This window comes from Falco naumanni, chromosome 14 (genome assembly GCF_017639655.2).
Source record: "Falco naumanni isolate bFalNau1 chromosome 14, bFalNau1.pat, whole genome shotgun sequence".
NCBI lineage: Eukaryota > Metazoa > Chordata > Aves > Falconiformes > Falconidae > Falco > Falco naumanni.
The window spans coordinates 6,403,518-6,416,909 of record NC_054067.1 but is presented as its reverse complement, the minus strand read 5'-3'; the positions used below and the strand labels follow the sequence as shown (position 1 = coordinate 6,416,909).

The 13,392-nt window shown below is 39.9% G+C and overlaps 1 protein-coding gene across 2 annotated transcripts in view; it reads right to left on the bottom strand.

Moving 5' to 3' along the window:
* Positions 1-13,392, bottom strand: part of TENM1 (teneurin transmembrane protein 1) — a 344,996-nt gene that overhangs the window by 129,594 nt on the left and 202,010 nt on the right. For both annotated transcript variants that reach the window (XM_040614729.1, XM_040614730.1), the window contains exons 6-9: positions 10,523-10,675; positions 5,077-5,276; positions 3,496-3,706; positions 69-170 (exon numbers count right to left, since the gene is read on the bottom strand). In XM_040614729.1, coding sequence (XP_040470663.1) covers positions 69-170; positions 3,496-3,706; positions 5,077-5,276; positions 10,523-10,675 — 666 coding nt within the window. The remainder of the gene's footprint in view (positions 1-68; positions 171-3,495; positions 3,707-5,076; positions 5,277-10,522; positions 10,676-13,392) is intronic.

Below are 13,392 nucleotides of genomic sequence, written 5' to 3'. Positions count from 1 at the left end.
AGCCCAACAGTCACACAGCATAATGATGATCTCTGTCATGCACCGTGGGTCAGTTAGTATGAGATTACCTTTTGCACAATCAGGACCAAGGAATCCCGGGAAACAGTGGCAGTGCCCCGAGATACATTCTCCATTCCCATTGCAATTAGTAGAGCAGTCATCCAGGATTTCTGTTTATTCAGAGTTTTGCACAAAGAAAAATACAAATCAGTTGAATGTGAAATGAATGGCATCTTCACCTCACTCTGCAGGACACATCTCAACATACAAAAAGGTGCAGAAGCAGTAAAAGGTCCACTTTCATTCATAGGGAGCATAAAACAAAATTCCTGTTCAAGCAGCTTACAAATATTAGATTTTGTCTTGACAGCTTTGAGATAACAGGTGCATCATTTATATTACACTAAAAAGCTTTTAAAGTAAGTGTTCATGTAAAATTTACCACCATTAAAAGCACTACAAGAACCAGAGTATTTGCTGAAAAATGTCCACCTTAAACACTTTTATTGCTGAAGTAATTTGTTTGAAACCTGTTTATAGAGTAAATTGCCTTCTATGGCATTCACTTGAACCGTGTGAATTGAAGTCCTTGGAAGAAGGTAGGATTTTCACTTCTATACAATCAGATGGAAAAAGAAAAAATAGTCTTTTTTAACTGATAAAACTCAATGCAATAAAGGACTAAGAACTAGATTTGAAGAAAAAAAAATCACTTTCAATTCTGATCTTAAACTTGCTCGTCTTTTATCACACAGCTTTGGATAGTAAGCCATTTAACTTCACACATCTGGGGACAAGCTCATATCTGCAAATGGGTTAGCTGTTTGACGTAAAGAATATGAAGCAAATCCAAGGCTAAGATGCTCCCCCGCGGAGCAGGTCCTGGTCAGGCCGGCACTAGGGCTGAGGGTCTCTGCAGCCCACCAGGTGCTGTGCAGGACAGGAGAGGGGCTACGGAATAGCGGCAACCGAGGCTGTTTTGTGGGCACGTTCACTAATAGACACGGGGAGGTACCTCTGGCTCTAGGAAGATGGGAAACACAGCTCCTCTCCCACAAAATAATGACTGTTGGGGGGAAAAAGAAGAAAATCCAAATCCTTTTGAAGTGTATCTGTCCATGGCGAATGATTTGGGAGGAAAAACGTTTCTCAAGAAAGGGCATAGTATTGGAATATTAAATCTAATCAAATCTGACATATTCTACTCAAACATAACTTCTCTACATCCTACAACTAATACGAACAACTGAAATAAGTTTATTTTGATCTTACTTATGGGCACTTGGACAGATAAGGATTGGTTCCTCTTGAAAACTACTGTTATTTAAAAACATTCCTTTTGGGCTATCAGTTTATACCAAAAAACAGGCATTTGACATGTGTCTTTTCATCAGCTATCCCCAACCTGTACACTGATGTCTGTTTGAAAGTCAAAAAGCTCATTTTCAGAAGTAAGTTTTTTTCACAGATATGCTGCTCGTTATTAATTTTTATATATTACTGTTCATTATCAACTCTTCTCTTGCTCTATGTGTACACTTGCCTGTCTTGTCAGTTTTCCAGAATCACAAGGTAAATGATCCCTACATTGATCTGAAACGAAGAATTAATGATTTGAAAAGTTACCTCCCCTTGATGCGATGTCCAGTTGGGGTTGGCCTTTATTCATTCTAATCAAATACCTGAGGCACGCCAGGTTTTGCATGCAAATTACCCCCCTCAAGGGAAAGTCTGATGGGAGCTTTAGCTAAGGTGTCAGCAAAATCAATTTTGTACATAACTAACACTGAGCAAGTTGAAATAGTCTCATGAGGAGGGCATGACTGCTTCACACAGCCAACAGCAGCGTACAGCAGAGGTGCATCCGAGCTCTTGCTCTACTCCAAGGGTTTCAATCTGTGGTCCGGGTTGATTCCTTTGTCGTCAGAGATGTCAAATAAGACTCCAGCCCAGTCTGGGGTAAGAAGTATGGCTCAAGGTGGTGCTTTTTTGGGTTTTTTTGGTGGACCCCCCCCAAGAAACAACCAAGAACCGTTATGCAAAAAAAGCGTAAGATGATGATACACAAGTTGTGGAAGCACAACAGCTAATACTAATTTCAAATGCATCAGCGTAGATTCTTGCAACATAAACCCTCTTTTCCCCCCAAAATGTCTTCTTGTGGCTATTTCTGAGATTAAGTATAAGATTCCTGCCTGTGCTGTGTGGCTTTCACTGCTCCCCTCTGTAAGACCCAGCCTGGTCTGCTTATGGACCAGAGAAGGGACGGGCAGCTTCTTTTTCAGTAAATGTAACAAGAATCAAACCGCAGCATTTTTTTTTTTTCCTCGAGAAGGCATGCTACTTAACAATGAAATATTGGTTAAACTCTCCCACGTAAACAGTGCTGTCTTACAGTAGAAATAAACAAGGGGGCAGGTCTTTGGATTCTGACCTGGACTGGCGTTTGGCCAGGTCTTATGCTTTTCATAAAGCATCAGCGAAGATGCTTCAGAAATTGCTTTAATATTATTTTCTCATATGGCATTGAATAATGACATTTTTTTCTTGCTTGTAAAAGATGCACTTTTCTGAACAGAGCAAATATGAACTTTACACCAAAAACAGTCCTTACAATACTACTTCAACTTTTATTTTCCTGCAAGTCCCTCAGAATCTTGGTATTTGAGTCATACCGTCCTGCTCTGCAAGGTGTTTACCACCAAGTAAAAATAGCATCCAATTGTTCTGAAGAGCAGATGGCATGTCCATTACTAGTAAAGACATCTTGCTAAACATATGGCAGAACAGGTTAACTAAAGGGCATAGTGGTTAAAGTCTTGCAGCAAAGAGAGACTGTCATAAATACAACACTTTACCTAAATTTAAATTCCAAAGAAACCTTAAGTGTAAGCGCTGCTCACTAACAACACCTAGAGTTGCAAACACGTCTGTCTATGTTTTTAAAAGGCAGTAGGGATCTGATATGCCACCAGGACACTGTCTCCTGTATTTGCCTTCTGCGTTCCAAACAAAATGGTGCATTCAAATAACTGTATAAAACAACACCACACATCAAACAACAGTCACAAATCAATCCACAAAAGCTGCCTTTCAGATTTTCTAACCGGGTAGAATACTGGAAATAAGAACTTCAAGCCTGGATAATTTTTGTAGGATTTATGATTCCCATGTAAACAGAGAGGGCAGACATAATCTCCTACTTTGAGCAAGATAACAACAGAAATTACTCGAGCATTTAAGCTATCGTATAAAAATGTTAATGCACATGCAAACTTCACACTTAATTAATTTGATAGCATCCATCTTTAATACACAAATATTGCTATTTGCCTAATATTGGCATAAACATGAAGTTGGTCCACTGAGGTTAATTAAACCAAGCTGAAATAAAACATGTTTAAGAGAAGCTGGAATCAAGGTCAATAATTTCTTTCTGAACAGAGCTTTCCGATGGAATAACCAGAATAACAATTTTATTGTAATTGTTCTTACCAATCGCTGTAGTTAGTACAAACACTTGCTCCACTTTCTTTCCATCATTGTAGAATGCCATATGCCAAGCTCCTTGATCCATGTACTCAATGAAACCTGTCTCTTGCAGTGATGTTAAGATCAGATTCCTGGGAGCTTGCTGAGGCTCTTCTGAGTTTTTTGGTTCCTGTTTAATTAACTGTTTTCCATCCATCAGTTTTACAAAATCAAACTGAAATAACAAATGAGCCAAAATTAACCACCTAGCAAGCAAATTTTTATGAATCTGCTCTGCATGTCTCATTCAAAGAGGAAGAAACAGTTGCAACCTTATGAGGAATTGCCTGACTGACAAATATTCACCAGTGTGAATAGGGGTAAATTCAGACTTGCTGCACTAAATACAGCAGATTTACTTCACAAACTACATCTCTTTAATGGGAATAATTCCAAAATTGCCAAGCTGTAGTGCCTACGCTGCACAATGATTCATCTCAAGTGCCAAGAACAGATTAAAGAACCTATTGTTCTATACCAGATTTTTAAATGCTTGTCCCTTAGTATCAGTATTGTGTATCAAAACCTAAATACACTTTTTATTTATGTTTAATTTTATTAATGCAAGTGAGTATCTTTTTTTTACATGGAAGTTCTTAATACTTAACTAAGTTGATGTTAACAACTTTAAGGGCAGTTAAACTCAAAGCACCAGAAACTTCAACCTTTCTATGAATCCTTGTTCATGAACTGTGTATGTTTCTCTAGGTTTTTCTAGGCATTCTGGTTTTCAGCAAAGTTTTGCTTCAGCTCAGCTGAAGACTCAGCTTCAATTAAAGTCAATGACAGCTAAAAGCACATATTTCTAAGGTCAAAACTCTCATAAATAATTTTTGAGATGCCACTAGATGATCTCCAGAGGTCCCTTCTAAAAAATCTTTCCATGATTCTGTATATAAGTTTATTAAACTCTATGGAGGGTCATCCTGTTAGAAGAAAGCTGAAAAATCTATTATCCATAGCAATGACAGCTTCATATGCCAAATATATTAAGCCTTAAAAAACAACAACAAAGAGGTTGACTGTGACCAGCAATATTGCACATTCTTACTGCCTAGCTAGGTTTTCTCCTGCAAAATCCCTAGGAGTAAACAGAAATAACCCTCATATTAGAAACCAGAAATGGCTGTTTGTTTTTTTTTTCCTTCTAATTCTTTATACCGACTGTGTGATCTGTTTGTTTTGATGAAGTCATAAAAATATAAATACATTTTTCAAATGATCTGCTACTTCATCCCACTGTCCTCTGCAAAGAAGATGCTGGAGCTCCGCAGCAGCACAGTGCCCACCTGTCCAGCCGCCTGGACAGGCACCTCTCAGCGGTCACAACTGCTGACCCTTCTGGGGTGACACTGTCCCTTCCTCTGGGACAGCGTGGTTTGGGGGTACAGCTACACCTCGCTAAAGGGAAGGGATAAACAGCCTGCTTTTTGTGGTTACAGCCAGTCCACCCCTGCCGCCTAACTAGAAAGGTTACTGTGAACATTCGTGTCCACTGCTGTTTGAAAACGCCAGCGTGACACAATCAGTATGATTTCTAATTACCTGAGTGTGCGTTGGTGGAATGTTTCTTCTGCCATAAATTCCCAGCAGAGAATCCTTTGCCAGGGAAATGTTGAATTTCAGGTACATGGGGTGATGTATGGTAATCTGAAAGCGCCAGAATAAACCAGGGGGGATCGTCTGCATAACTTGAGCTCCAATCTCAACTTCTCCTGTGTCTATGGCCCGTCCCTTCTGAAACACTGATTTTCCAGAAACAAACAAAACAATCAGTTGTGTATTCCTGGTGGGTGAAGATAATAGGTCATGAGGTATAAATGTGTCTTAGATACATCAGAATATATTGAAAACAACCTCTAAACAGAGGGCATTTCACTGAAACCACTCCATTTTTTACTCAACAAGTTGAAAAACACAAACAAACCTGCATGCAATATTTGCAATAACAGGCATCACAGAGCATTTTTGCCCTGGAAATCTTGGAACATTTTACTGAATACAAAAAGGTAGAAGTACTGCTGCGTAAACCACGGTCTTTACCTATCAGCTATGCAAAGAAAACCCATTCAACTGAGAATGCACAGAGAGAGGGCAGCGGGAGATCTTCCTCTGGCACGCAGCTCAGCCTCCTGCCCAACGGGCACTGCATAAGCTACACGAATGGACGCCAGTGAGGACTGAAAATCCATCAAACCTGGTAGGTCGGAGCACATGTCCAAAGCCTAGATTTCGGTTAATCACCATTTCTAATGATTGTATTATGGTAGTGGTAATCTAGTCCTGGAGAAATAAAGAACATCTGTTTTGGCTTGGTCTTTCTGCATGAAAGCGTAACAGGGGCATGAGGATAGGGACAGGCAATCTGAAGAGAAAACTGGCATAATTCCATAACGCCTAACAATAAATTTGCAGACATCTACAGTATGCAACTTCACACATGGGTATGAGAGAGCTGAAATAGAAAGGGAAATGGAATGCATAAGGAAGACTTTGCCAAACTAAATTGGAGCTGGCTTGCTTTGCTGGCTTATGTCACCATCTTTGTGTATTTTAATGCCTGTCTGTGATCAGCATCGTGACATGCTGCAGATCGCAGACCCAGTCCTGCTAACATCTAGGCTAATTCCACTGTAGGCTTTTTAAAACTCTGATTCGCATTTCCACACTTTCTCTCCACTGGAAAAAAAGCAGGATAGTGTGCTGCATCGGAGGAAGAGCCAAGAGACGAAGACTGCATTCAGCAGCTGTATCTGTTTATGTTTCATTTCATTCCGGTATCACAGTGAAGGGCAACAAGGAGCAAAGTGACTGGAGCCTTTTTTACAATAATGCATATAAATATCTAATGCAACATAATGTACATGAAATTTTGTAAATTGCCACTGGAAATGAAAACGGCATAGCAAAGCTAGGGCCAGCTTCTTCCTGAATGTATTAATAACAAAGATCCTCAGTGGGATCTTACATAGGCTTTAACTAGCGTAGGAAGTACTTAGCATTCTTAATGAATAGAGATTTAATTTACAAGGCAGAAGCAATTCTCAGGGTACTGGGTCTTCCAGGTTTATAGCTGCTTTGTGTCACCAAACCTACAGCAAGAACTAGGAGCTGACTTTTAACACCTTATCATATAAAAGCATCTATTTTTAAAGCACAGAACTTGTAATCTAATACTCTAAAAATACACCTGTTACTTAGTTCGCGAGTTAAAGTATTTCCAAATTGCTGCTTTTACAATGTTCAAGGTGAGACTACTTCTGTCTAATTTGCTTGATGGAAAAAATCTTGAATATTGAGTTTTGAAAAAAGAATTAAACTTCCTATGTTGTGCAATGAAAGTGGATCCCTTCCCACCCCGACCCACACAAGATCCTACTTGGCTGATGTACATTTAAAAACATTTTCCCCTATTTCCAGTACTCCAGAGATATTAAATCTTAATGATTCTTTGCAAGCAATTACCCTGGGTTAAGTAAAACACAAAGGAACTTTTTGGTGATATTGACACACGGTAATTAATGTGATTCAATTACAAGACGGTAGAGCACTAAGTAAAAAGTCAAGGATACAGTATCATTTTTGAAGTTAATGGCATTATTGGTCGGTGTTCAAGGTCCTTTAAAATACAGTAACTGCTTCTTAGTTTGTTGAAGTGAGAAGGCCTGTTTCTTTGTTGAAAATAAAAAGTATTATGTCTTTAGTCAGGGAGTATTTTCACTAATTGATGTTATCAAATTATGCTGAATAGCACGTTAGTGTTGCTAGGCTCAAAATAACTTATGTCTGAGTTTTTCCACACTTGGAGGAAAATACCTTTGCTTTAGTAATAATTTTATGCAAGCTTTTAAAAAAAAAAAAAAGGATTTATTTTTAACCAGATTTATTTTTATCTCCTTACACAGCAAAGAAGTGCATGTTGCTGTTTGCAATGGTAACATGAATATATATATATATAAATAATTACCTACCACCTACTGAAAGTATGCAGTTGCAGCACCTCTACCTTTCAAACCCTACTTTTTCAGACAACCACATAGCATGAAAAGGCTACTGTAAGAGCTGTGTCTGAAGTGCATGTTTCATATTGACTGAGCCACTGTGCCTTCTTTATAGAAAAAGAATTCAGCTCTGTTTCCAAGCTTAATTGAACCAAACAGGTATTTGGCTGTACAAAAAAGGCATCTGAAGATAATGCTATCATACACAGACTATCCTTGTATACTCCCTTGCTCTTTCTTGAAGAAGTCCGATAGAAGATTTTAAAATTGCAGTGCTGCAATACACGTTCTGCTCTTGTGCTAAAAACATCTTTCTTATAACAACGTGTTGCTTATGATAAAGTATCATTTAATTATCTATGTTCAACTCCTTGTATGGCTCCCAACCTTGCCAAATAGTATTAATTCTTCCCTATTCTTTCTAAGCACACTTTCCTTGCAAGTCTAAAACAGAAGATAGATTCCTAATCACAGGTTTCTATTGGCTTCAAGAAAGTAAAACTCTGAACAGCGTGGTGCCAATTATCTTCACAAGAATGTACCCATATGCTGATTATTACTGATCCTGTAACAATCAATCTCCTTGTACTCCCCTGGTAAATACTAGCATCAATAGGATGTCTGAGTTTTTAATCACATTACTACATATTAAAATGTTAACTCATAGCCGTAGGTCAGTGTGTTACAAAGTGACTTCTTAAAGAAATCTGACTTGCTGGTTTGCAAACTTGATTTCCATTAAAAGATTAGTTAAAATGTATGCTGTCAAAGTCTGGAAAAGCATTCTGCGCTGCTGCATTGAGTTGGGAAAATGGGAGGTCTCAAAATCTTGACAGTAGTGATTTATCCCTGTGAAATCACACCAGAGGATTCAAGTTTACAGGCACAGTATCAACCTCCTGTGGTTCCCTTCTGTAGTGAAAGGAGTTAGCTGCCCATTCCCAAATCCTTCTTCCCAGCACATCTACACAGAGAATTTGTTATGAGCACTGGGAATAAAATTACTGATATACACTAAACGTGATGGAAAGAAATAAAACCAGCAAAAATTAGCTGTAGCCAGACTATGCATGTGCTGATGCCTGGTACAAAGTCCACATCATTTTTCTTATGTTTTCCCCAGTGTGTACTCCTTGTTAGCATACACTCTGGATTACAGCTTACCCCCAGAAGGTGAAAGGGGAAAAGAGGGACAACAGTCTAGCTATATTCACGACTGACCTCTGAGGCTGCTGGATAAACCCTCAGTGAAGTGGCTCTGCTATCGCAGCCCTCTGTGCTTCAGTGTTGGGGGGCAATTATGTAGCTACAGAAGATGCTAGGATCGCCTGGGGCAAGGCAGGTGTGGTTTGGTTTTTTCTCTACTGCACTGAATCTCTATTGACTCATATACTCTTTTTCTTTGTTTTCAAGCATCTATTTTTAAGATTTTTTTTCATGTTTTCCCTGCACATCCTCCTTTGGAAGCAAAATGCTTTGGAAGAGCTATTATTAAATCTGTAATATATTGACAAAATGATTTAATGCAGTGGAGAAGACCTATTTGAGATATTTTCCATGGTGCACCAGGACAAAAATACAAAAGTGTATAAAACATTTACTGCAATTCACTACCACTCCATTCTAAGGGACTAAATAATGGATAACAACATCATTGACTCCTTACATATATTTCTATTGCTTATTTATCTAATATGATCTCTATCCAGTTGTGCCACATCGATTTGCAAGACTGTTGATGTGAGATGTAATCTTCCTTCTGGAGGGACTGGGGCAACAATGTCCCACCTTGTCTCATATTTATAGTCATAGATCTTACCTGGCATAAACAGAATCAGACCACTGTTCTGCTCTAAAATGTGGAAGCTCTGAAAATCTTTATCATTGCAGAGCTCTCAGTACAATTTTACGCTCTTCCTAACAGCTGGAAAGACTAGCGTTCGTATTCTACTCCCATTCACTTTTCTCTGGTCTAATCTGATTTATTCCCTTTTCCTGAGTATCACGAAAATGAATGGAGGTCCACCTGCTTCTTACAGTCAGAAAGCATCCCCGTGGTGGTCAACGGGAAGCATGGGCCAAAGCTTGTAACCAATACTGGAGTAGGTGGCCTAATGACATTAAATGACAGGGCTGGAGAGAAAGCAGTTGTGCATCCCAGAGACATTCTGCGCTCTGTTCCGCACTCCCGGCTGCACAGTCCACTCACTCCCATGCCAGGTCTGGCATTCCTTTGCCCCTTCAAAAGAACTGGTTCAGCTGCTTACATGGCAGAAGACTATTTGCATTTCTTAAAGAGGCCATTTTCTGCTGCTGCAGTGAACTGATGCATCTGGGCTGTGCGTGAGCCAGTCCCTGCAGCGGGCACGGGGATGCAGGGAGCCGCCTGGGATGGGAGCTGCCCCCTGGCCGCAGGGAGCCACCAGCCTGGCTCCAGCCTTCTGGGAAAAACTCAGGAGATTCCTGCAAGCTGCCTTACTGCAGCCAGTTAAGCCGGGATGCGGCAGGATGCTGTATTTTAGCTTACACCATCGAGAACTGGACACCTTTAAAAGCATTACGATTTCTACCCCTCTGTATATTCTGACCTGTGGCCACAAAGGGTTTCCCCTTGCCTAAGACTGACTTGGGTGTGCAAGACAGGCACAGCATCGGGCCCTTTGCACACACGGGAACAAGGCGAAGACGGTCTCACCTCCCCTGTCTTAAAACAGAAGTCAAATGCCCTAATCTCTCTTCTCTCACAAAAGAAGGGCGATTATTTTGCCATTGAACATTACCTTCCTAATGGCTTGAGTCGGTTGCTAATTTCAGTGAGAGTTCTGCTATAGGAAACAATCTGGCTATGGGCTTTTCATACCTATTTTAAAATTATACTAGAGGAGATAGAACCTGAACTCAAAATAACGTCAAACTGTAGCAAATACAGAATTGGAGCAGTAGTAATTTTTAAACATTTGTAATCTGTCTGTCTCCTCATTCACACATACCTTTTTTCTCCGTCTTATCAGAAACTTTTCCCCCGATAGGTGAGTAAGTAGTATCCATGGATTCTGTTCCTTTATTTCCTTTGCTAACTCCATTTTCGTATAGCTGCCCTTCAACAGGCTGTAGTTGCCAGGTTAAACCAAACAAGTGTACTGCTGCAAAAAAATGAAGACCAATTAATTGATGTCTAAGCTACAGCACCTTCAGTCAGACTAAGAAAGAATGCTATGACCCAGTTTCTGCAAAGTGAAGTATTACTTCATTCTGTTAGTAATAAATCAGAATTTCAAGGGGTCTAATGAGCAATTTACTATTTTACCTTAAAACTCAATGTTTAATTAGTTTCCACACTTTCTTTTGGAGCTCTGCCAGGTCAGAGTGATGAATTTCTACAGCAGTTAATGGAAATATTTGCAATTAAAAGGATAACAGTTGAATTAACTCAATATTGTGTGACAGATCCTAATGCTACATCAACATTGTCCCTCAGCTTTCTACTGTCAAAGAGCTCAGTTTGTGGATTAAAGCACTGATACCAAGCAAAAGTTCTCACCTTTCCAATCTAGCTCTAAATAAAACTCTGTCCACCGCATTCCCAAACCTTTTCATTTAGGTTAAACGTTAGGAAAAACACTGATACCATAGATTTACTGTAGAATTACACTGCAGACAAAAAACTCGCTCTAGCTCTAAAATATATGCAATTGTACTACAAAACATATTAACAGAAAAATAGTTATTTATGTATGCACTGGGAAATCTAAATTAATCCTTTCATGAAGTTACAAACCATCCTTATTACCATACGTGGGAGCTGCCTACCCCCCTTGGCCCCCACAGCCATTCACCTTTTTTGCTCTCCTTGCTGTTGTTCTGGATTTGAGGCATCGAAGGGTGGTAGGAGCAAGACAGCAACAGAGGATCTTATTTTAAGCATAATATGACAGTACTGCAGCCATTCCAGACAATTACCTAGGTCTTACTGAGGAGGGCAAATTCTTCCAGAGAAGAGGTAACCTTAGCACTGAAGTAACTCAGCAGGGAGGACTGATGACCCACTAAAGTACGGACTGCGGATACCCCCCACAGAGGAGCTGCAATTGTCACATAAAGAGCAAAACCTGAGTATCAGCCTCTTTAAGCCACACGCAGCAATTTGCACTGAGTAGGATCTGCCCACAGTGGGAGCCCAAAAGGCAATATATTTGCTCTTCCTGAATTGTGTAGGAACCTCAGAGACTCTCAGAAGTCAGTGTGATCTAGAATGCGTCCTGCATTTAGAAAGGACACCGCTTTCTTTTGCGCTTGCACATACTTTAAGGAAAAAATCTCAATACAAACAGGACACTAGATTCTATGATTCATTTTCTCTGTGTTTGCTCACAAGCCTCCCTTGCAGGCTGAAAAGTCAAATTATAAAGCAAACCCCCATCCCTCGAATGGGCTCCTGGCATGGGCTTGCCAAAACTACCATGGGAATGCAAAGCTGCCAATCTACAATCACAAATTCCAGATCTGTGCACTCCTGGATCACCCAGCTGCAGATGCATGACCCAAATCAAGCACATGAGAGCGTTTCTATCAAAGTAGTGAGGTGAGGTGACAGTATTTGTGACACATTTGTATTTTTTTATATCGGCTTTGGATGGAGAGAGCCAAATATACTGAATTCTCAAAGCAATGCTTCACCATCAGGTCTGGGCTCTGGAGACACACCACTGGCCAGCAAATTCCCACTCCCCAGAAGAGATACCGGACACTTACTCTGGTGTTAGTGGTGAGATCTCCAGCCAGAGACTTGCCCGGATTGCTTCATATTCTACCAACTATCTACAGATTCTACAGATTCATATTCAGTCATCAAGGGACCGTGCTAATACTTTGAAAAGGCTCTCGCAGTCAGATCACACAGACCTAAGCTCTGATCTTTGAGCTTATTAATGCAAGGCAGATTACTTCAACGTACATAAGGTACAACAAAAATCAACATGCCTTGACATCTCTAGAGCAGGCAGCTCTTGCTCCTGGCTTGAGCTTCTCAACGTTATTATTATTTAAAGAGTTAACAAGATCAAAAAGGAACAAAGTTCAATGGGGTTGATAACTAATGAATGTACACTTCATTTATACTAATGCAAATAATTATATCAGCACTTGAGACAGATCAACACTAGAAGCAAAATGTAACTGCACACATCAATAAGCTTTTAGTGATTATAGAATCATGAATATAATGAATATAGCTTTCTTATGCTATTTCCATTGTTGCTATTATTCATTTCCTAAGATGGCATTTTCATGTGCTGCAGAGGGTACATCACAAAGCAAGGAGTGAATATGTAATGCACCTTTTTCCTTACTATATGTCTTTTCCAGATTACACACACTTTGCCTTTTGCCATCCATCCGCACCAATTCCAACAGTTTGTTTGTTTTGCCTTCCTTCAGGCTGGGGAAGTGCTGCTGTTTTTATAGTTCGTGCCAAAGCTTGGCAAGCTAGCAAAACTATTTGTATGTGTGTTTGACAGTCAGTTTCCTCCCTGACAAACACCAACTGCACTGTAGAGATGAGGGTCTCTGCCAGCCTTGGACTTCTAGTCCATGGGAGATGACACAGGGTACCGGTAGAGCAGCTTAATGTTAAACAATGTGCAAGACTTGAGTGTTTGAACAACCCAACCAAATACACTGCTACGAAAATAAGGTCTACTTGAGTTAAAATGAATGACTTCTATCACTGCAGAAACCTGGTCATCCGGCAATCCAAAAATCAACCTGCTTCTCATTACATTAGCTATAGGTCTTAAGAAATTACCTTCAGAAATCCAGGTATCACTGGTAATAACCAGAGCACATACACCAGGAAAGCCAC